Here is a 26,220-nt window from a genome sequence, read left to right on the forward strand (position 1 = left end):
GCTCCTTTTTCCCTGAGGATTTTCCACGGGAGCACCCCCAAGACCTGTGGGGACCTGAGAACTCCCACCATGGCTTCACACTGTGATGGCACACATGAAACCTCTGGCTTCAACAGAAAACATTCAGCAAAAAAAGCTGAAATCAGGGTGGATAAAGCAGAGGCTGCTTGCTGGTAGCTGACAAGCGAAATGCTGAAAGCCAAAAAATCACAATATGGAAAAGGATGGAAACAAGATCAAATTATACACCTAGAAGGAAGTCTGTATGTGCCACCAATCATGAGAAATGAAGGACTGCATCAGCACGGCTCAAACACAGACACAGCCAAAATTGAACCTGAAGTATAATGAAAGTAAGATGTGACCACAGTGTTTGATCAGAACAGCCAGGCAATGGTGAATCAATATTTATGCTGAAGAGCTTTCAAATTGCCACAGTTTTTCATTCATCAGACCCCCGAGAATATCTTATGCTGCCTTTCAGCATCTAATCACGCTGTCAGATCTGCCAGGGTCTGATCAGCTGGTGGCACCTGCTAATTCCCAGCAGAACGCAGCAGCCTCTTCAGGACCTGCCTCTGAAAACCCTTCTCCTGGAGCTGTGCAGAGGGCATTTCTGGCTGTGAACTGACAGGGCAGACATGTATCCACGCAGCAGCCAAACCCTCATCCCCCCTAGCAGTTCTCATGGTGTGCTGTGCTGCATGCTCTGAAGTACTGCAACTGGAAAGAAAGAAGAATGATGCTTACAAAGCCTAATTCTGATAGGAATCAGCTTTGCTTAATGAGCATATTCCACTTAAGCTGCAGTTTTCCCAGCAGTGGCAGAACTCCACACACCAAAGGACCGATCCAACCGCAAAGAAGCAGAAATGCTGGAAAGGAGTATTGGAAATATCAGCCCAAACTTTCAAAGATACAAGACCTTCCCAGCACCTGTCTCCATCAGAGTCAAATAGAACATGACCCAAAAGCATGAGTGAGGTAAGGTACTATCTGAGCTCCCAGTTGCTAAGTTGAGAGGTTTTCCTTCCATGAATGTTGCAGTGTATTTGGGGGAATTTTTCTTTCATTGCTGTCAGAAATTGATTCTTTTTTCCTAACACCTTCAAGGGAAAAAAAAAAGTAGGGACAATTGTCTGGTGTCAGCACCTTAATTCCCTTTACGGAGCAGCTTTGGTAGCCTATGCATTTAACTACACTTCTGGTATTAAAAAGTCAGGACACATTTCATTAAGTAAAACACATTACCTTTCAGCATTGATTAGCAGGTTATAAACGTGCCACACTAAGCGTGCATTAAAGCAGCAACCTGAGTTACTGGTGACTTTCCTGATGCTTAAGTAGGTGAATGAGGGCTAGAAACGTTTCCTTTGATAGCACAATGCTTTGAGGAGATCCATTAAGAATAGAAATCATCTTTAAAGACACACCATCTCTCTCTATGCACACAACTGAAGAGAGTGGGATGCAGCTGGCAGAGGCAAGTCCAAGAGCTAGAAAGCTGTAAGGACAGCGTGGCATGTCAGGGTCCCTTCAAGGGCAACATCTTGTTTCCCATTCTTCTGTACTATTTCTTCCTGATCTCCCTTCAGTAACTCATTAGGAACAGGTTTTCTGGAAGATCAGATTACATACGTTTCTATCAGTGCAATTTCCTCCAAGGCATTTCTCATGTCACCTGAGTGCCCAGACAGGGGAAGGGTGAAGAACTGCTTCTGGAATTTAAAGCTTGAAACAACAAAAAGATATTTCCTAGAGCTAATTTTAAGAAAGCTCGGTGGAAATACACACCTCTCATTGCTATTGGAATATTGCTTCCTCTTGTGTCTGTGCCAGAAGCCCAGGTCTGGTCAGATGTTTCACACCCTTGTGTAAAGTGGGTTTGGTGGGGCTTAAGTTCGGCTGCCCACATAGTTCAGCATCACTGTCTGCTTGGCCAGTCAAAAGGCCAAGAAACAAACAGACAAACCCTAGTCCTGCAGAAGAAAACCCACAGATCACATCTAAGGGAGAATGGCAGAGCCAGCACCAGCCCCAGGCCCTGGGAACAGCCATGGGCAGACTGACTTATACCTGGTCTTTGATGAGATCTTATCTGTCTTATTGTAAGGAAGTCCAAGATTCATCTAAGCCACACCTTACATCCATAAATAAAAGAGCAAAATCAGGCACCACTGCACAAATGAAGACTTTAATCTACAGGCAAACAGAAAAGAACACCCCAGAGCTTTGCAGACACACCATAGCAACTCACTGGTTGGATGAGACACAGTACGGGAGTCATGCAGAGCATCCTACCTCACATTAACATCAAGCTCTTCCATCACAGGCAGTAAGCATAGGTAGCTGGGTGTTCAATGTCCATAGAATAGGCCTTGTCCTGCAGTGGAGAGAGTTAAAAAGGAGAGTTATAAATTAAAGGTCCTCTCATGGGTGCACATTTACCCCAGTGAAGACACCCATGCACTGCATTTCACCCCTCAGATCTGGTCTCTATTGACAGCAGAGGTTAAGTAGATGTGTCAAAATGAAATCATACCATTACAAAGAGTTGCCATAACACAGTTCTCTGCTATCTGCTCAGGCATACCTAAATATAAGTGACCTCTTCCAGCCTATGTTTATAAGTGCATACAACACAGCATACACACACAGAAGCTGCACAGGACCTAAGTCTTCCAAACATACAAACACTCAAAGAGACAAGAAGTTGTTTAAATACAATCAGTTAAGGAAAATTTGCAAAACCTGGCTGGGAAAAGACAAACTAGAATGCTTGGTAAATTAGTTTCTGTTTTTACATGAAATTAAAACATTGACTTACAACTAAATTAAAACAGGTTTCCTGCGACATTGTATTGTATAGCCTTATGAATACTTAATAGCGGTACTGTAATTACAAAGAACTAAATGATTTGCAGCTCGAGTTAAAATAAATGTACTTACTCCCTGTAAAACTAAGTGATATAAATATTAATGGGGCTTTTAATTCTATCAAAAATCCATCATGAGAAATGAATACACCATCCTAATAATGAGTGTGTGTGTTTGCTGCTGTTAACTCAGTGGAAAAAGAATGGTGATGTGTTTCTGAGCATTTCTGGCTGTTAATTGCCCCTTGTATTGTTTCTCTGGAGAGCCGAGGATAACGCTACCACTACAGCACTATTAATAATAACTCAAATGAAAACAATGTAATTGTGGCTACTTGGATTCAGAGATTGCAGTAATACTGAGTCAGGCTTCCTGGATGCAATGCCAGGTTTGTCGTGCAAATGAACACCCACTATCCAGGCCTGGTTTGGCACTTACCAGAATTAGCACTTCAGAAGGTATAGACTATACATAGTTCTGCCAATAAAACTTACTCAAGAGAGTGTTTTATCTGAGGAAAGACTTTACCACGTAGACTACCACTGTGTTTTGCAAATATAAGGATGACAAATCTAACATTTTGCATCAAGTCACCTCTGCGTCCCTAAGAAATCACCTCTGATTTTAATTTGGAGGTGAAAATAAACAATCTTCTCTGCTCCAGCTCTGGAGTTGGTCCATGGAATGAAATGCCTGGGAGGCTGCTGGGACAGCTGCCTGTCAAAGATGCAGGAAGGATATCCTAGAAATGTTCTTTGGGGATATAAAAATACAATCAATGTTCTCTGAGCTCAAAGTAAATGGACAAAAATAAACCTAATTATTTCATCTCCAAAGAGGCCTGAGTAACCTCCAAGTTGAAATCGCTCATTTAGCATAGGAGTTCAGTTTATTGAAATTAATTTGAAGGAAATGCATAAGAATGGGACTAATACAGTGTTTTGATTTAAATCCAGGCAGGAGCCCTTTCTTTCCTGTCCTGTCAGTTCAGAAAGGATAGATGTAGAGCAAACAGGACACGCAATAAATTGCATCCATGCCATCTCCTCCACCTGCCACAGCTGGTGAGCACCGCTTCCTTCTGCCTCACTGCAGCCTTCGAAAGCACGACATCGTCCTGGTGTGCCATGCAGGAGGCTGAGGCATAAAGGGGCTCATTGGTTCCTCCATGGGAACTCAGATAGGGCAGAAACAGCCCCCAGGCCTAAGGTATTCACTTGGTCTTAGAGCTGCGCTATCACAGGTGTGCCACAAAGAAAATCCGAGAATCTGATGCTGACTCAAGGGAAACTGTTCCTTTGCTGTGCAGAAGAAAAGGGGCATGAGCACGCACTGTCACAGTGGGAAGGCAGCGCACTGCGCTGCTTGCTGCAGTTTACACCTGTTACAGTTCTGAGCTGCAAGGGAAAGATGTATGTGTGGGAGTGAGCAAGAGCAGAGGGTGGGCATGAAACAAAAAGATGCCACCCATCTGCCCTACCCCAGCCCCCGTCCCTTCAGCATTAAGTATCTTAGAGGACTTCTTTCCTTTTGCTTCTCCCCACAACATCACAGTGGTGGGATTTGCAATAACTGGAGTCCCGAAGAAAAATGACACAATTCCATATAATGCAAAATCTCACAAAGAATTACTCTGTAAACACATTTGGCTCACACTAACTGCCTGGCGCTGTTCTTTGTTATTAAAGTAATTGCTCATACTCAATTAGGAAGCTGTCCTTTGCCTCAGAGAGACAACAGTCCTCCTAATTCAGCCTGCATGCTACCCAGCCTGCCACACATGTAGCCCCTCCTGCATGAAATAGCACACAAACAGTATATTATTAAAACAAAGTGGAATATTTAGTTGATTGTATTATCATAGAATCATAGAACAGCCTCAAAGGTCATCTAGTTTCAATCCCTATGCCATGGAAAGGGTCGCCAAGCACTAGACTAGAAAAGGTTTAGAGCACAGCACCTTTAGCAAGGTTGACATGACAGCTCTGTAGTCTCCTCTGTGTGACAAGAACTCTTCATCTCATTTTATTCTCCACTAATCAGTGCCACCAAAAAAGAGCAGATATACCATATGTGAATGACTAGTCCTAGTCATCGCTGACTGCACATGAGACACTCAGACATGGGAAAAGCAATCCAGCTACAAGTCTCAGCAAGGCTGCACTGATGGCATTCAGTGAAATCAGAAGCCACCCATCTGTCAAGAGGAGATCAGCTGCTTGTGCCTCATACCTTCACCCAGCACACCACTAAGGCAGAACAGCAATGGTCCCCCAGATCTGCTTCTCCACTCCACTACCTCCACAGTCATGGGATGCAAGAAAGGAACAAGGTCATGGGTATCTTCCTAAGCAAGTTGTAGGGACTCTTAGGGATCCTTTACTCAGTAGCTTTAAGATACTAACCAGAAATTCAGCTCTCTAAGACCACAAGTGAGCTGGCCAGCACAGCTGATGTCCTCTCTTACCTGGCCACAGACTCACCTGCTCTGCCTCATGGCCTTGGTGGGTTCTGCTGCCAGGAGCCTTGTTCTGCCCAGTGGAAATGGAAGTGTCTCACCAGGTGACAGCCACAGCCAAGCCAACCTTGTGAGGAATTTTTCTTACAAGGCACTGATTAACTGAGACACTGACACATTCTTTATCCAATTTATTCCCATCCCACTCAAGCCACATCTAGTTCCACTTTCTGTCACCGCTGAGCTGATGACAACAGAAAAGTTGAGTCACTCTCCTGAAAAACTTACACCTCCATTTCCCGCATTGCTGGATTGTGCTGCTTCATCATTTGTGACACTTTAAATGAAACAGTGCTGAGAGTGGACTGAGCAGTCTGAAAAGCCCATCTCATTTCACCTACAGATGCATACTGTTATACTGCTGTTCTACACTACAGTGGGGGAAGGAGAATATTAAAAAGATGCTGCTTCTGACTCTGAGAACTGGACTTATCCCTACTGTTCTCTGACTTCATGCCGCTCTCTATAAACTCAAGGTAAAAATTGGCTTTTCCCCTCACATCCTTTGCCAGTCTTGTCTATTTGGAGACTTGATGCAGTCTTTGCTATAGAAGTCCTGGAGACAGATGTTACTGGGTAACAGAGGAGGAAGATGAAAAGAGCCTGTCACAGATTTCTGGAAAGCTTGTTCAGCCTTCCTCTGGAAATGGTTATCCTCCACATCTCAGAGAGTAAATTCTTCGAAGTACAGGGAGTCATTCAGCTTTCCTCTAGCATTTGTGATTCCTAGTTGAAGCCAGAGATTCACTGACATAAATAAAGACTGCTAACATATGAGTCTATGGTTTCAGGAGGCTCCTTACTTTCTGTAGTGCACATCCACTAAATTAAAACTGGAACTGAATAAGAAAGCTGTTCCCTGATTCCTAACATATTTCACATTTGGGGTCAGTTTTCCTGTAGCTCCATCTTCAGCATCATCAGAGAAATAGTAGGTGTAAACAGAGGCCAGTTGGACAAAATCTTCCCAGGCTGAACTGATTTTAAATGAACACCATTCCAGCAGGTTAAGCCCTTTGCTTCAATGGGCAAAAGTAAAAAGATCAAATTGACATGTCACTTGAAAAAAGGAAAAGGAGTCCAGCTTTGAATAAACAAAGACAAGAAGCGTCCTTTCACTGAAGGGTTATTTTACCAAATGACTCTTGGAACTTCGTGGCTTTACAAACCCAACCCATAGGTGCTAAGTTTAGCAGGCTTACATCCCCAAGTGACGCAGGACTCGCAGATGGTGCGCGGGTCATAGTGGAAGCAAGCACCTTGTCCCACGTGTCTGCAGACACACAGGTGTTTCTCCATTGCCATCCTGGCACGCACAGCCTGGCAGCCAGCATCCCTCAGCCTTGTCACCCCCATTCCAAGTTACTGCTCTGCACTGTCACAAAAAAAAAGAGCTCTTGATAGCAATAAAACAAAATGTAAACAAACCCAAGTATTCACTTCTGTATTTACAGCAGTATAGTTTCTATGGGCTGCTCAAGGGTGACTTTGTTCTGTTCCAGAGACATCTGTATGAGATCCTTCTGTGTACCGAGCTATGTTTGTATAAGAGCTCTGAGGAGAGGAAACAGCTATAAAACTCGAGGAGTTATTTGCTGTGACATTAGCATGATGAAATTTCACACCTCAACGCTCTCACCTTCAGCAGTTACTACCAGTTGGTAATCAGAATGCTCCAAGTCTTTCACTGCAATATCAAGCCCTCAGCACAGGAAGCCAACAGAAAGTCCAGTGAGAGGCTGTGGGTCTCAGAAAGACCAAGATACAGCAGAAGATCAGTCAATAAATGAAGGCAGGAAGGGAGCTGAGTTCAGTGGGGATGGAAGCAGACAGGCATGATTTCCTTGACACTTGGACAATTGGTTTTGTGTTTGCATGGCCAAACCAGTGTTGTTGTTCCCTCATCACCACGGAGGTCTAAATCACAGTACTGTGCTGGCCCTCCACTCATCCCTTCAGGAGAACCTTAAGTGTGTTTGACAGGGATTTGTACAAGACTAACAGGCTTCATTCCTGGAGACTTGTCATAAAACTTCCCTACAATTCACTGCCGTTTTTTCCCTTCCTAGAACACTTTCCAGCTCCTCTGTTGTCAGCACACCAGCAAATAACCAGAGTATGGAGATTGGTGCCCCAGAGTAGCACTGGCTGTGCCTTCTACAATTGCCATCAACTACATTTTCTTTGTTGTCCATTGAGAAGAAAACACACAGTAGATAAATATGTGATAGAAATGCCAGGAAAGCAGAAAACCTTCATCTGAGACACAGGTGTGATGGCAGTGAAGGCAAACCACAACTCATGAGAAGGCTGATGAACTACAGGGCGCCCAGCAGCATCATTAACTCAGCACACAGTGATCCTGTCCTCACCAAGCTTTATCAAGACCCCTACTTTTACCAGTTCTCTAATAAATTAGCCACTACAGCACATTCCTACTGCAAATGAACTGCAGAGAGATGTGTTCCTGTGGCAGAGGTTAGCTCACAGCCCAGCAGGGACACTGTGGGCTATGACGTGTGCAGTGACTCAGACCCAATCCTCTTAAACAAGAACAGGTTCCAGCTCCTGCTTTAAAAAAGCTGCCCTGCTCCAAAGCAAACAGAGAAATGCCCATGAAGAAGGGCATTCATCCCAGCCATGGATGTGCTGCCAGCATTTTGCTATCAGAGGCTACCCCTTCCTTGCAGGAAAGCCTTTTCTATGTGTTTCTCTGCCCCACATGGATTCCTATACTGTCTGCAGAAGCCAGGGGCTGTGAGGGAACAGTGGGGCAAAACAGTGGGGTGATCCAGGACAAAGACAGGCTGCAGGCACTGTCCAGGAACATGTTCAGCTCCCCATCTGGAGGCTGCACATGACTGATTTTATGGTGTTGGAATAAGATTCCTCTCTGTGTTTTTATCGTTGCCATGAGATGGCTTTGTGGCCCATGAAATGCAAGGAGGAAACAAGCCACTGCTTTGAAGCCCTGCACCATGACACCTGCCACCGTTTATCTGCAGGATCATGACTCGAGAAGAAATCCAAATGTTTCCTGGCATAGGTGTACTTATTTGTTTAAATTACTTCTGGGAACTATGACTAATGAAATCAGCAGAGGTGTGCAGAATTAGTTCTGTGATTTCAGCTGTGTGAAGGGGTTAGTAGAAGCTTTGTGTCTCACCCATTCAAATTCAAGGAATCGTTTGAGTTGGAAGGGACCACTAAAGGCCATCTGGTCCAACCCCCTGCAATGAACAGAACACCCACAGCTCCCTCAGTGCTCAGAGACCCTCCAGCCTGACCTCGGGTGTCTGCAGGGATGGGGCACCACTACCTCCCTGGGAAATCTGTTAAAGTGCTTCACTACCTTTATCATAAAAAAAACTTAAACTACAACTGCTACTGGAAGACTTGAGCCAGAAGCTTTCTGCTGTCCTTGTGCAGGAGCTGGGAGAGCCACAGATCTGTGGGACATTCTAAGTAATGAAGGAGAGACAACCCCCTCAGAACTGCAGATCTGTGTAACCAACCCAACTGACTCATGCCTCTACTGCCACTTCTTCACACCGTTAAAAGATGACAGGTTGTGCAGAGAGAAGACTGGCTGAGAATATTCATCTTAAACTCATCTGCCTCTGCCTCTCTTAACAAGTCAGTCAGTTGAGCAGCATGCTGAAATGATCACAGTCCCCAGGAGAACATGTGATTCTCCAGATCCGTACAAAATCTATAAAGCACATGGCTATTACCTTCTCTGGTTAGGAAGCTGATACCATCAGGGAAAGTCAAAAGGTTAATTAAATAATTACTTCTTGAAAAGACTGAGATGTTGCAGAGGGAACACACTGTAATATTTTCTCAGCGCACAGGCTCTGATCTTACCCAGGCTAGAGCTTGTTCTAAGCATTTCATAGCAGCAGCAGAAGTACTTTGAGATGACTGCACTTGCTTACATACAGGAGCAATAGAGCAGAGAGCTTCTCTGTTGGCGGTCAGAGGGAAACCCCCACAGTACACAGCTTTTCCTGAGGGAAAGCAATTGAAATGTTTCATTCCCTTACTGGGCTGCTCCAGCTGCCCAGGGTTTGGGGATACAAGGGGTCTTGTCTATAATCCCACAGCAGGCATTTTAAGTCAGGTCCAGGCACTGAGGTCATGCCCTGCTTAGGAAGCACACGTGTCAAGAAGTGCAATTCATAACCAGCTGTGCAGAGCTGGGCACTTCCCAAGATGCTGCTGCTGTTTTCAGCTTCTCTTCAATTGAATTACCGAACTACTGAATCATTCCCAGGTCACTACAAGAAACCAAAATAAACTTGACACAATGAGACCTTGAGGGCTGACCCTGAAGACTGCTCTTCACCGGATAAAACTGCGAGCTTCACAGAACTCCATATAGAGGGAAAAGAGTAAATGAGCACACAGAGCAAGCTGCTTCCAGCAGGTTATTTCCAAAATAAGAATGACAGGACATGCTTTAGGTGGGCTGTGAGTTCTCATCAACCAGACTTTCCAGGTAAAACAAGCTGTCCAGACGCTAATTGCGTCTGGCACCAGACACCCAGCAGCGATGAGATGTTACATGGCTCATTTTCTACTGTTTCATAAAGAACTGCTATTTCAGCCAGCACACATACTTAGACCAACTGCATTTTTAAAATTCTGCTCATATCAGACTGTAACTCCCTGGAAAACAGCATGAGGCTGCTTTCCGTCAAACTCTCTACTACGTAACCCATGCCATCATTTTCCTTGTGTTGAGGAGCAGGGCACTGGCATCTCACTTCACATTGCTAGTGAAGTGTAGTTTCATAGAATCATTGAATCACAGAATCAGTGGCTTGGATTAGAAGCAACCTTAAAACCCATCCAGTTCCAAACCTCTGCCATAAACCAGCTGTCCAGACATTGTAACATTGACTTTATAAAGATCTTTCAGAGCCCTGGGTAAGGAACGTTGCATATGGTCAATCTGTATTTCCAGTTCACTTCGATCATCATAGTTAACAACAACAACAAAAAGTAACTATTTTGAAATAATGAAATGGATAATCTAGGCAATTATAAACCTATCAATCCAAGACTGATCCCCAGCACAGTGATAAAATGCCTCATAAAGAGTACAGTGAATTAATAATTAAAGATGGGAAGCAGAATTTGGCAATACAGTGAGGATTAGAGGAGAATAAAGCTTGTCATCCTTCTGTTTTCAGGGCTAATCAACTGCAATGCTGCAGTAAGAGGTTGCTGTATACCGTGATCTCAGAAAAGCATTTGATTTGGTACTACATGAGGCTTTCATAAAGAAGTAAGACCAATATCACCTCAGTACAGGACTCCTGAGCCAAGTTAAACTCAGTATAGTGAGGAGCCTGAAATGTGAATGCAAACTGGGAAATACTGCCCAACAGTTCTGGTTCTTATGTGGTCCTTTGGGAATCTGTTATTGGCTTCCTGCTGCTCATTTAGAGTTTGTTTGGATATATTCTGCAAGAAAACAATACGCATTTGTGTACAGATGAGGTGAGGCAGCCAAAATAAGGCAGTATTTACAGGACAAGAGCAATCTGGCTTTGGAAATAAATAACTCTGAAAAGGACATGAGTTCCCTGCTCATCGCCAGCTCATTTCAAGTTCCTAATGCCATTTGTTATGGTTAATATAATTCTCAGGAACATCTTGAAATGGGAAAGCAGGTAACCAGGCTGCAGTCGGCTGCTCCATATTGACGTCGGCATATAAGAAAGCTGTTGGATAGATGGAAATGCATACCAGAAAAGCCACAAGACTGATGAAAGAACTGGAAGATGCATTTTTACAATGCAATTCTTTTGGAGAATAATCCATTTAGTTTGTTCCAGGACAGGCTGAAGAAGAACTTTGCGTATCCTGTAAGTACACACTCAAGAAACAGAACAATACTATTCAATGTCTGAATACTTTCCGGGGCTGAAAATTGAATCCAGGCAAATTCAGACAAGAAGCACATTTTGACTTGCACTGGCCACAGTTCAGCAGTGCACTATGACCGAACACGCTCCTATTAGAAGGCAAATCACTGCAGATAATGGCAAGGTGAGAGCTGTGAGCTGATCTGAGGGCAGGAGAGCAGAAGTGGGAGCTGCTCTGAAGAGCCTGGCTAGTGGAAAGCAAAGTGTAGACTGAAGAGATGAAATTGCAACGTGAAAGTGTTGCAGGAGCACCCAAGGACTGAGTAACGCATCCAGACTGATGTATGCGGCAATTATTTGGTAGCTATTTGCCATCTCCAGTCACAGATTTCAGCCCTTCATTCTTGAAACACAGCAAATCGTTCCATGGAAGCAAGATTCAGCAGAATTCTGTGAACACTCACAACTGATTGAGATATTTTCTTTCCTTTCACATACAGAGCAGCAAAATCTCACTGCCTGTCTAAGCAAGAGAAACTTCTGATGCTCAGACAATAGGACTGTGAAAACCTGATGCTTAAAATAACAAGAAAGGAAGAAAAAAGACCCAAAAAACACACAAGTAAACTATAAACCTCAGCTTGAGGAACAGAACTTTCTTTCTCCCAGTTTATAAGAGGGGAGAAAAGCATTACTCCTTTGTACCCCCCCACCCCCGAGACTTCAAGTGCTTTCAGATGAGATGTAATCACTTTCGAGAGCTGTTGGGAGCTTTGATAAAGGGATGCAAAAAGGAAGGTCTGTGTGTTCCCCAGCACTGCTTGCCGTGCCCCTGCTTAACCAAACGCTTGCTGACTTTCTGGTGGCATTCAGGATGAGGTAGCCAACCACACCAGACTCTCTAATTATAGCATGACCAGTTACTAATTACTGTTTGACTAATCCACTGCTGTTGTATTATCGTGCTAAATGAATGATATCCTCTGGCAACGTTTACAGAACTAATTTCCCATTCAGTTTGAGGAGCCAGAGAATGAACATGAGGAAAGACCAGGAGGGTCCCACATGCCCTGGAGGGCTGCTGAGCAGGCTGGGAATTTTCTGACCATGGCATTTTCAAGGCATTGCACCAATACTGTCGAGCCTCAGATGTTTCGTTGCATCACACGCAGTTTGGTATGACTCCTGAGCAAATCAGGCCAGCAGGTCCACTCCTTATTCTCAAGTGCAAAGCACCCCTGACTTTCCAGCATCCATAACCACCTCTAGAATGACACAGTCCTAGGTGTGCGATACCCACTCCTTTTTGGCACACAGAAACATTGCAGAGAATCATGAACAACTACACTGCACTTCTTCTTAAAACAACGGTGAGCTTTCAGCTTTGTTTCCCCTTTATAACAACCTGTTAAAACTACAGCAAGGAAAATACTGCAGAAACATGCCAAAAATACGCATTCACATATTTAAACAAACGTTCTTCTGTCTTAGGGTTTGCTTTCTGTCAATATCCTAGCACAGGAAGAGACTTGCAAGAAAGCTCATGGGAACAGCAGAGTTTGAACCAAAAATTGTGCGTTTTTCGTTACTAACAAGCTCTGAATTTGCAATGTCAAGGAATAGCTTTTAGTCATATATACTTTGTAGATACTGATAGTGTGGTCTTCCTAATTCTTTCATCTTTTCTTTCTTTTACAGATATTCCCTTATTTCTGCCATACTGTTGGAGCCTTGCTCCTCTATGATCTCGATACTTGTAATGCCCAACCCTAGTCAAATCCAGTACGCATCAGCTGGGGTCTGGGTGTGACCAGCTCTGAGCAGAGAATCTGAACTATGCCATAGGAACTGGAAAGCAAAACTCAGTGAGTGTCACTGAAGAAGATGCAGTGGGAAATCCACACCCTGCTCAGCTCATCATCACATGCTCCAGGCTGGACCATGTTGCCTCCAGGCACGTACAGAGCAGCACAGCAAGTACCCAACTGTGGGGAATAACACAGCACTGCTCTGCACATTGTGGAGCTGCTTATAAGTGCACAGAAAGGAGCTTTAAAAGTTGCTATTGTGATTTTGTCATTTTGTCCTCCCTTTATGGAGTACAGTGATACACAGTGGAGGAGAAAGATGAGCTGCAGCCTACAGATGCAGTTTAATATTTTGAGACTGCTTTTAAAATTTTCTATGTGGGTGTTTGCAAAAGGATCTATTTTATATCTCTTCCCCCCACCCCCACCCCCCTCCACTGCTAATGAAACAACCGACTTGTACTCATACTTACCCCATCCATCACGAAGTAAATAAAAAACATCTACTCGTCCCTAATTAGAAGTTGTGATGAACAAAATTAGTCAAAAATAAATTTTCTTGTCAGGAAACAAGTTCCAGACATGACTGCCAACTGCAGTGTGTAAAGGTCCAAAATACAGCCTGGATGCATGGCAAGAAATGTCACTGTTGTTGAAACAAAGGCAGATAGTTGCTTGAGAGGCATTTTTATTCATGTTTCCCAGGGCTGGAGCAGAAAGCCAACCAGGGCTTGGTTCATGTGATGCTAATGGGACAGTCCCAAGTCCCCACAAAGAGCTGGGTGTGAGTGGAGCTGGGACAACCAAGGAAGAGCCACAGGAAAAGAACAACAGCAGGGAGTGTGCGTATGTCCCTTGCTTGCTGCTGGCAGAGCCTCTCTCATTTAGTGGCACCGGAGGCACAAGCCATGACAGCACTGAGCACGAGGTGAGCTTAGGGCCACGAAGATCCCTGCAGAGGTGTGCTGGGCTGGGGGCATCTGTGGGCACTGCCTGGGGTGCTCAGCCTGCGACATCTCATGTCAGAATGAGCTCCTCTCTGCTCACAAAAGAGCTATGTCTTTTGTCATTTGAAGGAGAGCTCCCATCCCTGAGCTATGCCTTTTATCTTGGAGATAACTCATGTCTGAGGTCTTGTGAGCTTGTTTGTAGACAGGCATCTGGGGAGAACCACCTGCCCTCTGGAAACGATGCTTTGTTGGCACAATTCAGTTGACCTTCAGTCAGCTTAAATACAGACAGCCTAAACAAACATTATTATAAAGAGAATTTTAAAAACCTATTTCCTTGTGTTGTATAATGTACAAGGTGGAGAAGTTATGGATCCACCTGCAAGGACAAGCGCTGCTTATAGTATGGAAAGCCTAGCAATGTTAGTGCAAGAAAAGCATCAGCACGTGCTGCTTGGGTGTGCTCTGAGCATGCCTGGGTGCATGCAAAGATACCCTGTGTTCAGGGTGAGCTGCCCTGGCTGTCCTCCACTCTCTCCATGGTGTGCACCTGGGCATAACCTGTGCAGCATCCACCTCAGCTGCACCTCCAACTCCCCATGTCTGCCCCACAGCCACTCTGCTGCTCACACAGTGACGTATAGGAAGGTGAGCATTAGCTCAACTCTGTTAGTTCTGGCCGTGCTTCAAGCCCACAGGTTTGCATCAATCCAGATTTGAAGCTTATGGAAGTGCTCACCAAGACTGTGCTCACATCTCTGTTGGACCACACACATCTAAGTGCCCGGCTGCCCTGGAGCCAACCTGTGCCAGCCACCTCCACTCAATGGCTGAAACCTTCTTTTCATGTGTCTAGATAAATGGCCTGAGAGGAAACCACGGTGTTTAAAAGAAGTAAAGCAGAACAGTGAGAATGGCTTCAAACAGCTATAAACAAAAGCAGGTCCCTCCCAGAGGGCCAGAAGCATAGTCCTGATAGCTGTAATTGTTGGAATGTTTATTCGCTCTATGAGCAAATGGATGAATGCTTTGGAGCAGTTATGGATAGTAACACTTGTCTCACTTTAAGAAGCTTTTACGGGACTTTGTAAACTTCTGTTATTAAACATAACGACTTCTATCTTCTGGACAGCCATAATTCCTTTGGAGTGGGATTGCTGTACACAGTGTGCTTTTCATTTTCTCCAGATTGATCCAAGGAAATCCTGGCTTACACTGTGCTGGAATCCTCTCCCATTACCTCTGACCCTGAGTACTGCTCAAGCTGTTCATCCCCTGCAAACCTTCACAATCCCTCCATGTTCATATATCTGTAGTAACATACTTCCCCACATATATTTTACCCTATAATCTCATGATTCATGCAGTACTGTACTTTCTCAGTGGGTCCTAACCTTCCTCTTTAGGAAATTATTCCTTAGGGATGTCATAACCATGGAGCTGATTCTCTCCCTACATCAATTCATCCTATTTCCTTCATTAGAATTACATGTGATTGCTACCAGGACAAGAGATCCAGCTAATGGAGCTGCGCTGATAAACTCCCCACAAATCCCTTAGAAATGAATTGTAGCTCACAGATCTCCGAGTGCTGCTATCAATGGCTTGTTTTTATCATAATTGTGGTTATTAATATTTCATATTCATCACACACACACACACACAAAGGCTTAAGCAAATAAAAAGCTCTACAAGTTCCCTTTTGCATCAATATTCATTGCTTCTAACTCACCAGCTGCTCGGGGTGGGCTGTGTCTGTTCCCTATGCTCAGCAGCATGGAAGGGGTAAAACCAAAAGAATGCATGAATCCTAACAAGCCATTAGCATTAAGGAGCTCGGATGATAAACAGTTTAGCAGTAACTGGGTTGGTTGCCTCATATTTAAAATAATAATAATTAAAAGGAAAAAATCCAGCAAATACATCAGTAGTAAGCAATACGTGTATGTAGGTAGAAGAGATTTAATGCATAAATAACATTCTTTGCCAAGTGATTTTTCCAGCTGCATAATGAGCTCCTACCAGAGCACGAGAATTTTAGAAGATGCTCATGACTAAACAGCAAACTGAATTAGATGCTCCAGTCCATTGTATTAGCAAAATTGCTTCTCATTGACTTGCAGGACAAGGCAAAAGATGGGAATGTTGTTTTGGGCTGCAGTGGGGCCATCTCTCTGGCACAGTGATGAGCTCCGTGCCAGCCCTGCTGCCCCACCATCCCCTTTCCAGGGGCTGCAGCCCTCACCTCCTGACTCCTTGTGCCACACAGCAGCTGCCTCCAGGCCCCACGTAGCTCAGACAGCTGTGCCAGATGAGGCAAGATTTAAAACAACTGTGAGAAAAGACATAAAATAATGAAAGAAAAAAAGGCTGAGGAGTGTACGGGTTAGACTGGAGGCTGGGGAGGGACAGGAGAGGTCACACTGCAGCTGCTGTTAATGTTAAATGTGAATTTCATTTATAACCAATTGGATCTTATGTTCTAATGCTTCCTGCACAGGTGACTTGCTGAGATCTTTCCCAACAGCCCTACTGATGCAAGAAGGAGGTTCTGTGGGAGTTGTTGAAACTTAATAGAGTGGTTCACTGAGGTGACATCACTTGCAGCATCCCTTCATGCTACTGCATGCAACTAAGTGCCCCGTGTGCTCTGAGCTGATGAGCACCACAACCTGTATGTGCTCATGCTTCCTCAATGGAAATTCAGGCCTTGCTGCCCTTGAACTCAGTGATCCCAACTGTATTAACATCACCGAACTTGCTTCCCAAAACTGCTTTCATTTTCGCACCCTCCCAGCTGTGCGTGCAGCTCTCAGTCACATGCAGAAAGCACTGAGGTTGCAAACAAGCAGTAGGTAATTACTGCCCCACTCTTTGCACAGAGCCCACAGAGCACTCTCATACAGACAGGTCACCTCGCAGTTTGCAGGCTGTGCTTTACTGTTGCAGACAAAGGCTTCCAAAAGCATCCTTCCTTTTCCAAACTATTTTTGGTCTCCTGCATGCAGCTCTCTTTGCTTTCTGAAGATGGGGAAAGGGGGTCGCTCAGGCATAACCCCTCAATTACAAGGAACAGAGGATGTCTGTTACAGCACACAGTGTTCAGAGGAAATGTCAGTGATGCTTCTGTGATGGTTCTTTTCTATAAGGTCAGGTCTTGATGCCTGTGCTCACAGCATAGCACTTCATTCCTGAGGCAGAGATGTTCAAGGAGCAGTTTAAGGAGGGAAATACAGGTTGATAAAGCAGAGCCCTGCTTTCCCGGCCCTTCCATCAGTCTGTGTCTCACTTCCATCTCCCCCCTTCCTCAGCCAGCCCCACTGCTGGCCCCACCCGTGACACTGGCTCATCCCATCTCCCCTGCTAAAAATCGCTTTTATTAAAAGCAATGGATTAGGTATTTCATTTTTCTCTTCGTGCAGTGTTAAGTTGCATCATGCCCTTCTATGACTGATCCAGAGGCAAATTTTCAGCACGCTTGGCACAAGCTGCTGTCTAACACAGGAAGGGATGCTATCAGTTCCAAACACTGATTGGGAATAGCTCAGCTCTGGCCATGCCAGTTACCTCTGAAACGTTCACTCGAGGAACTGACAGGCAGCAATCAGATGCTTTCCAGCCTGTTTTCCATCACAACACATCAGATAGCAACATAACGTTAGGGAAAGCACAGGGAGAGAATCTGAGATGTGAGAACTAATCCACCCTCAGAAGAGGAACTGATGCTGCATTTTTTTTTTTCCTGCTTATCTTACAGTAAATAAAGAATTAAAGAAGATTGCTGAACATCTATCCATTCAGGCAGCAGCTGAATCTCCTGTTAATTGCTTTGGGATGCTGAGAGAGGAGGGAAAGTGTTGGGACATTACAATAGGCAGTAAATGCTGTGATTGGCAGCTACCCACAACCTTGCATCTGCATGTATGCCGCTGTATGGGGAACTGTTAATCACAGCCTGAAGCTCTGATTAACCATCTGAGGCAAGTGACAGGTCAGCTGTGGGAGCACAGGTGAAGGTAATTCAGCTGTGCTCCTGGAAAGGGTGAAGCTTGACTCCACCTCTCCTAGATCCCATTTAAGGGCTGACCACCACTAAGGCAGCATCTCTTTCTGGAGACTGCTCCTGTGTGGAGTTTCTGCTGTGAGCTTCATCATTGGTGAGTGCCTTCTATATAACCTCTGGCTATCCCTCTACCTTGCCTTTGTATAATTACAGCTGCTAACATAGAAACTGGGGAAATGTTCTTATAAAGACCTGTATGTAGTGAGAGAAGGTGTACTTAAGAAAAATAGCCTTCTTGACAGGGAGAGAGATAAAGAGGAAAGTCATTCATTGACATCTCCTGGCTGGGTTCTGTTTGCTCAACCTCTGGGTAGGTCTGTATTCACAGGGAGGAGCATCCTAATGGAGAATAGTGCCCAAGGCTTCCAGCTACGCAGATCCAATGGAGCCTCTGCATACCATCCTCAAGCCAGCAGAACCTGTAAGCAGTTTTTCCCCCATGAGTTTTCTTTGTGATCTTGGTTTTTTTAACCAGTAACAATAATGAAATAAAAGCAGGTTACAATGAAATCATATTTTTTCCCACAGAAAGTTCCCATTTTTTTTATCTAGAAGAGCTTCTATGAAAATAAGTCAGGTCTGTCACTTGATTATCACAGCTCCATGTTTCTTTCTAGTTGGGCAGATTCTTAGGTCATGGAGAGACAAACCAGGCAGGGTGAGGGGCTGAGGCAGACCCTCAGGAGCTGTTTGATCACAACCAGCTGTATTTTAGCCTCCTGAAGATGGCAATCAGTGATGGAGATTCCACATTCTCCCTATGTCCTCTCCCAGGGCAATACACAGAGGTGTTTCTACAGCCTGCCCTAAATCCGGCCACCTCTCCGCAGTGAGTTGTTTTCCTGCCCCCAGCAGACACCGACCCGTTACTGCTCTCCTTTCAGCAGAGCTGCCCACACTATGCAGCACTGCCAGCTGCTGCCGGTGGGACTCAGCACTGCCTGCTGAGGCCAGAGACACGTTTACAAGAGGAGAGGCTCCGGATAGTCTGGCAGCACCTCTCCTGCTAACAGCAACGCAGATAAGCAGCACCGCCTTCCTTAACTCAAGTGGGAAAGAAATCCCAACTCGCTCGCTGCTTAATAAAGTGCAGAGAGGCAAAGGAATTTAAACTCCAGCTAGGTATTCCCTGTCTAAGTGAAGCACTTGCAGAGAGCAACCCAGAGGACAGCTGGAGGGATGGAGTCATTCCCATCACCCACAGGCGATGTGGATGCTGGTGCTGCCCCACACCAGTGCTATTTTTGCTCGGATTTAGAACACCCATGAGGGATGATAAGCAGTGCATGCTCTGTTTGTCATTTTTCTCTGCACATGTCGTTGGGATGCTGCTGTTTTTAGCCAGGCTTTTGGAATTCTTCATCACCTAAAAATGTTCTTCTGCGCCAAGATCAGAACTTTAAGTCTCTCGTGGGCTCCCCAGTTTTGGATCCCTGATCTGAGGGGCTCTCATTGCTCATATTCTTATGTTGCTGTTTTATTAAATCAAAAATAGCAGTAATATAAACGCCTGTGGACCTGAAGAGTAGTGAAGGATGAGATGGCTGCTAAAGAAGAATGAAGCTGTGGAAGGGAGAGGAACCAACTGGAAAACACCACAGAACCGAACATACCAGAATCCCTCCAGCTCCATCAGGTGGTGATGCCAAGGGGGGAAGGTGAGGAAGCTCCTGGGGTGGCAATAAATGCAGATGAGCCAAAGAGAAGCAGTCCGTCTGCTGGCAACTCTTATCTCCTGTGCTAAGAGTAAGTAATGGTGCTGCTCCCAGGGCACGGCCCTTCTCACCTGCGTGGTGCTGGCAGCCAGATATCACCCGGTGCAGGCAGCCACTTTCCCCTCATCTTTCCTTCCAAATTCATTGTGATGTCTCCTAGAACTCTTGGGAAGCCAATCTGCTGAATAGGAGGTTTTTTCCTTTCTTCATGCAATCTGTATTTACCAGGCAGCTTTTGTACACCGAACAATGACAGCATCGTGAGTTTAATGACAGTTTATTGGCATGGCATTGTCATGGCATTGTAATGCACGAGATCACTCCGGGCTCCATTCTGTGATCATTCCAGAACAAAGACTTTTTAAAAGTTCTTGTTGAAGAGGCGATCAACACTTCCAGGCAAAAACAACCCAAATCTCGATGTCGGCACTTCTTGATGTAAACACATGAGTTAGAACAAACACCTTAGGAAACCATGAGACCGTGGCCCCCAGAACATCTCATACAAGGTATCCCAAGGGATCGCTGCAGGTGTTAGAGGGAGGATCTACACAGTGCTCCGTGATGCTGCTGGGGACAAGGCAGGCAGAGCTCAGCACCTGTGGCCATGCTTTCCTCCATGAGCCCAAGCCTTGTCTTGCACAGAGGCACCCAAGCTGCCCTGACTCCATGGCAGACTGTCACCTGTGCACTGTGGTGTTGGAGGAGGAGACCCATTTTGCTTCCTTCTGGTCGGAGTTTCCCAGCAGATCAAGGAAATCACGGGTAGGAGAGAGGAAATTCCCTTTTTCTGGTTTCCTACTTTCCTGGTTATTTCTCACATAGTGCAAGTATTGTTTGCTTTATATCCTATTAAATGTAAACAGGGCTGCAGATAGAGCTGCTTTTTCTTTCAAGAGCTGTTACAGTGGGATCTATCAATGAATGAGCCAAGAGGACTGTTCAGAAAATCATGCTTTCATAAAAGGTGTCTTTGCAACTAGATTTGAGTCAGCTCCTGTGAATTTCCCCTGACATACAAAGCTCATAAGTGAGTGAATGAAGGCAAAGAGGAGGAAGGGAGGTGAACTCCACCTCCCACCAGCAGCAGCTGGGCTGAGGGCAGGGAGGAAGCTCAGACTCATAGCTCTGCACATCGCAAGCACAGCCAGACCACAAGAGTCCCATGCACCTCACAAGTGTCCCACAGCACAATGACTCTATCGTCCCTTCTCAGATTAAAGGTTTTCTCTGTAAATCTCCTAAAATTAAGGGTGCTGAAGACCCAGGTACTCAACCACCTGCTACCTGCACCATCCCTCAGAAATACTGGCTTCAGAGCAAATCCTGGATTCCATTCAAAAAAGACAGGTTTTTCTTTAACTGTCTCTCAAGACCTTTTGGTTTCTGATGCTCAGTGTATGCACACTTCTACCAAATTTGGTTTACAAACCAGCTCAGATTCAGCTTAGATCGGTTTCTTTTCAATGCCACTGAGCAACACGAGCTGCTCTGAGATCAATTCTCAGAAAAGCCAAGCTTAAAAAAGCAAACCAAAACAAAAGATGAGATCTTGCTTCCTTTGAGCCAACCAGTTTTCAGTCACACTTTCAACACTTCCCAGTGTAACCCTCAGTAACATTCAGGCTCTGTGTCTTGCTGGAACAGTAGAAAACCAGCCTGAGGCTTCTTATCTGACAGATGCTTTTGAAGCTTGTTTTTACTGACAAAAAAATGAAGCAGCTAAAACAAGCCCTGTGTAAAATCAGAATAAGGCAGGTGATATAAATGAACTTGCTTGAGTATCTCCAGGAATGGATGATCCACCATCTCTGGGCAGCCCAGCCCAGAGCTCAGGCAGATTGTCCTGCAGCTGTTCCAACTGCCTTTTAACCACAGGTCTTTCCACCACCACAGCTATCAGGACCTGCAGTGAAAGATAGTTCTGAGGTCAAAGAACCATAAAATCATAGTATCGTTAAAGTTATAGGGCACCCTTAAAGGCCATCTGTTCCATCTCCTCTGCAATGAACAGGAGCAGCCACAGCTCCTGTACTCAGTGCCCCTCCAGCCTGACCTTGGTCATCCATCTCTACGGATGGAGCATCCCCCACCCCTCTGGGCAACCTGTGCCTCACCACCCTTATTGTAAAGATCTTCCTTATATCCAATCAAACTCTCTCTCTCTTAGTTTGAAACCATTTCCCCATATCCTATCACAGATGTATTGACCTTGGGTGGGGTTCAACCAGCAGCACTTCTCCAGCACTTTGTTTGGCAATGGCACATGGGTGCCTGCTGACATGCAGAGCACCCACTCCTCCTGACTCCCCAGCTGAGAGAACTCAATGATTTGCCTGCTCTCCATAACCTCACACCCTGCCACTTCCTGGGCGCACCAAGAAAAGCAACACTTAACCTAATGAGAAGGGCTCAGCCTGGTTCATCAGTGGGGCCCTATTCATCTCCCTCCCATCCAGTAAACAGGACAGTTGCAAGGCACCCGCTGATCCTAATGGCTGTGGTCATGGAGCAAGACCTCTTCTCTCCTTGCCTGCGTCCCTCTGGCCCTGCACCAAACCCAATGTCTCATCACACAGCAAGGAACAGCCTGGAGTTGGCCCCAAGCAGGGGTCAAACCACTGCCTGAAAGCATTTCCTTTCATTCCATCCTCCCAGACAGTTTTATATGGGCTGTTTGGAAACCCTAACACCAAGTGTGGATTTTAACAGTTGGTTTTTTTGCTTCTATTACTATTAAAGAAAACAACTGGTTTATTTCTTTTTTTATTTTCTTCTTTTTTTTTCTTTTTCTATTCCCTATAGGAAATTTTGGAATTAATCATGAAGACATTTCCTTAGCTACAGTTTTTTGTTTGTATTTTTCTTTTGTAGATAGGAGAACAGACATGATGATCAGAGAAGTCCTTTTCTGGCTTTAAAAATGCATAGATGAAATTGGTGGTAATATCACTGTCAGGCAGGGTGAGGTTTTCAACCTTGGAGCCTGCTTTGCCATGGATTAGCACCTCCAGAGAGCAGCTGCTCCTTGGCTGATGAGCCATCAGTGGCACACACAGTGACACAGGGTCACCTGTGCCACAGGCACTGCCAGGCTACACCTGGTTCTGCTGCTAACCACTAATGAGCATTTGGAGAAGTCCTTTGTTAGTTCTCAGCACTCCTAAAAGGAGAAAGTAATGGCTCTGTTGTCTTCAGTATAGGGCACAGAGTGAATAAAATGAGATGCTATAGATAAGAACCATGGTATCATGTCATTGTGACAACTCGTGCTAACTCAACTATCTGGCCAACACCTTTTCTCAGCTGGAAGTCTTATGACAGCAAAGGTGGGTGGGGGGAATCTGGAGAATAATCCACACACTGGAGCTGGGCGAAACCCAACTGCACCTCACCCCTTATGGCCCAGCATCCAGCCCATCTCCATGGGAACCATAATAAGGGCAGAACTCATCTTTGCCATCTCAAACCAAAGCCAACCCAAATAACGAGCTGCTCTGCAAGATACAGGGAGCAGCAGCCACCTCGACACTGCCATCAGCACATTCACCTCTGGGGAGGAGAGCACCTCCTGCCTCCTTAACTGCACAGACTTGTCCAAGTCCAATTCATGCTCTTGCAGAGCATTTTGCTGTACACTGTGCATTGCTGCCCCTCTTGCTGCAACCCACATGTCTGCAGCTGCCTGAACACACTGGGGTTGGGGGGGGCTAATTTAGATTATTTGCTCTAATAACAGCAAGTCTGATGGAATTACACAACATGATCAGAGTAAAGTCAGCTGCTCTAAAGCCCCACTTTCGGTTTCACATTGGCTGAGAGAACCAGCATTATGGTGCATCCCCATTCGGCCCCTGACAATCTGTGCTCTGCAGGCATGCAGCAGCCCACAGCTCAGCACGCAGAGAATGGAGACCCCAGGAAAGTCATTTGTGCACGGTGAGAAGTGATCCCGTGCAGAGAACAACTGTCACTTGGCACTCACCTCCATCTTTTCCAGCTAATGGGCTCACAACATCAAAAGTGGATAATTAATTAATAGCCTTCCCATGAGGAAAGACTTTTTTTAACTCTCAGGAGCTCAGCGATGGCTGTGCCCCAACACACAGGGCTGTCACTGCAGCATGTTGGGATGTTTTACTGCAGAACTCTGTGTCTACACAGGGTGTACTACAATGCAGGGGCCCCAGGGGTTTCCCAAAGCTCTGCATTGGAGTTAGAGAGCACCTCCATTTACACCAGCCAGACACCCGCTTCTGTGACCCAACTCACACACGGGGCCATCACCATGCCCCATCCTCTGCCCTTGTACACCAGCAAGTGTCAAAGCACTGCCACCTTTCACTCAATGACAGGTTTGGCTTCAAACATAAACCCACCGCAAAGATTTCCATGTAGCATGGTAAGGCAGTTCGATGTGCAGGGCAGCATGGTGCCTCTGCGCCCTTGTGGGCACACAGCCCTGCACCAGGCAGGAGCTCAGCACTTGCAGCACGCTGGTCCTGCTGCTTTCAAGTCCATGTTTACAAAGTCCTGGGGAAATTATTTAAGTCTATCCCCAGCAAGGAATGGTTTAAGGAATTTGGATAAACATACCTTAGTGTGTAAATACTTAGTATTGAAGCAAACATGCAGGTTCACGCACATGTTTGTTTTGCAGCATAGTTGATGGCAGTGCTGAGGTCAGGCAAGGGGAGCAAAAAGGAAACAGCAAGGCCATTCCTGGGCCAGGAGCTGCTGCTGTTCCCTGAGATCGATCACAGCCCTGCTGCCCATCATCCCCACCATGAGCACAGACTGAGCCAGCCCCTGGAAAACTGCACCTTACCATGTAAAAGTATCCAACCTTTAGAATCCAAGGCAGAGAGAACCATGCTCCTTCAAGGAGGGAATTCAAGTATTTTGTTTTAAAGACAAATGAAGTCATTGTGACATCACACATTTCAAGGCACCGTCCAGGCCAACTACCACAGCTGCCTGGAGCTTCCAGCCCATAAACCAAAACCACTCACCCTACAAGATGCCCTCAAGCCACAAAAGCCTACAGCTGTGCCACACTTCAATTACTCACCTTTCTATGAAGTTTCCATAGGTGGAACTGGTTTTGGAGCTAGGAGGGATGTGTCAGGAGTTTGAGGAAACGATACGAGTTTTCTTACACGTATACAGCCCCAGATCCTCTCCCTATACCTGAATGCACTGAGAAATGGATAGGACTCCTGCTCAACCCCTCGGCTTTGGAGTGAGGCTGAGCCAGGTTCAGCAACAACGTGATGCTTGGCCTCAGCAACACGGGCTCGGAACAGATAGAGAGCTTGGGCAGGCTGGCTGTGATGAGGGAGGCTTTGCACTGCGGACCCTGGGATATGACAGTCCGAGCCCAGTGTCCCGCAGTTCGCACAGTATCACTCACATCTCACACAGACGCAGCGGCTCAGAGCGAGCAGGCACACATTGCGACGGCAGATATCAGTACGGCACCTCGCGAGGAATCCCCCCTCTACAGCCCGCATCACCCCGCACACAGCCTCCCGATGCGCGATTACTACGATTTCCATTCACAACCGAACGGACACGTGCTTTTACACAGGTGCGGTCCCACGGAATCACAGCGTAAATAAAACCGAGGACGGCAACATCGCACCGACGGAAATAAGCCGGGCTGTCACCCCCTCGCCTCTCGCTGCCCGCTCCCGGTTCCGCGCTGCTTACCGTCCCCGAGCCGGAGCCCGGCGCACGCCGCAGCTCCGCGGGCGGTTCGCGTCCTCATCGCGGCGGTACGGAGCGGTACGGAGCGGTACGGAGCGATACGGATCGAGGGCTGCACACCTCCTGCCCGGGAGCGCCGAACACAGCTGCCCCCGCCCCGCAGCTCCGCGGACAACGCCCGCCCCCTCCCCGCCCAACCCAACGCAACCCCGGCCCCGAGGCGGAAAGTTGCGGCCGTCCCGTGGTTGGGAGCCGCCAACCCCTCCCCGGCCCAGGCGGGTTCAGCCCCCCGGCACCTCCCGGGCCGCTCTCCCGACGTGCATCCTCTGAGGCTGTTGGTGGCTGAGCGCTTCGGTCGGGCAAATCCTTCCCCGAGCTCAGCTAAGATGCTTCCTTTCTCCGCGTCGTGGCTTTTCAAGCCGACTTCGGGGGTTTGTTTGGGGAAGAAAAACGCAGAAGGGAAGCGGAGCGCGGTGACGCGGGAGCGCGTTTCTCACTGGGGGGGTCAGCCCGGCTCTTCTGACCTTAGGAGAGATTTCGCGGTGAGAATCCGTCCCCTCGACCTGGTCCGGTAAGAGATGAGCATCGGGATCCAAACAGTCCCACTGCAGAAACGGACGGAGTGCAAAAGCGGGATCCGAGCGGCCCCGTGTCCAGGTATGCTCAACCACCCGCACCTGGACCCGAATCGGGCCGTTTTAGGG

The 26,220-nt window shown here is 46.3% G+C and overlaps 1 protein-coding gene and 1 long non-coding RNA gene across 3 annotated transcripts in view; one reads left to right on the forward strand and one right to left on the reverse strand.

Annotated features, from left to right (window-relative positions):
* Positions 1-25,677, reverse strand: part of HTR4 (5-hydroxytryptamine receptor 4) — an 85,778-nt gene extending 60,101 nt beyond the window's left edge. The window contains exons 1-2 of one of the 2 annotated variants that reach the window (XM_015876096.2): positions 25,520-25,677; positions 2,302-2,383 (exon numbers count right to left, since the gene is read on the reverse strand). In XM_015876096.2, coding sequence (XP_015731582.1) covers positions 2,302-2,327 — 26 coding nt within the window. In that variant the 5' untranslated portion in view covers positions 2,328-2,383; positions 25,520-25,677. The remainder of the gene's footprint in view (positions 1-2,301; positions 2,384-25,519) is intronic. The other variant, XM_015876097.2, reaches the window with a different exon arrangement.
* LOC107320353 lies at positions 18,140-21,427 on the forward strand. Its single transcript, XR_001558228.2, has 3 exons — positions 18,140-18,186; positions 18,407-18,513; positions 18,710-21,427. It is a non-coding gene; the product is annotated as an uncharacterized LOC107320353 (long non-coding RNA).
* Positions 25,678-26,220: the final 543 nt, after the last annotated feature.

Source organism: Coturnix japonica, chromosome 13, assembly GCF_001577835.2.
Source record: "Coturnix japonica isolate 7356 chromosome 13, Coturnix japonica 2.1, whole genome shotgun sequence".
NCBI lineage: Eukaryota > Metazoa > Chordata > Aves > Galliformes > Phasianidae > Coturnix > Coturnix japonica.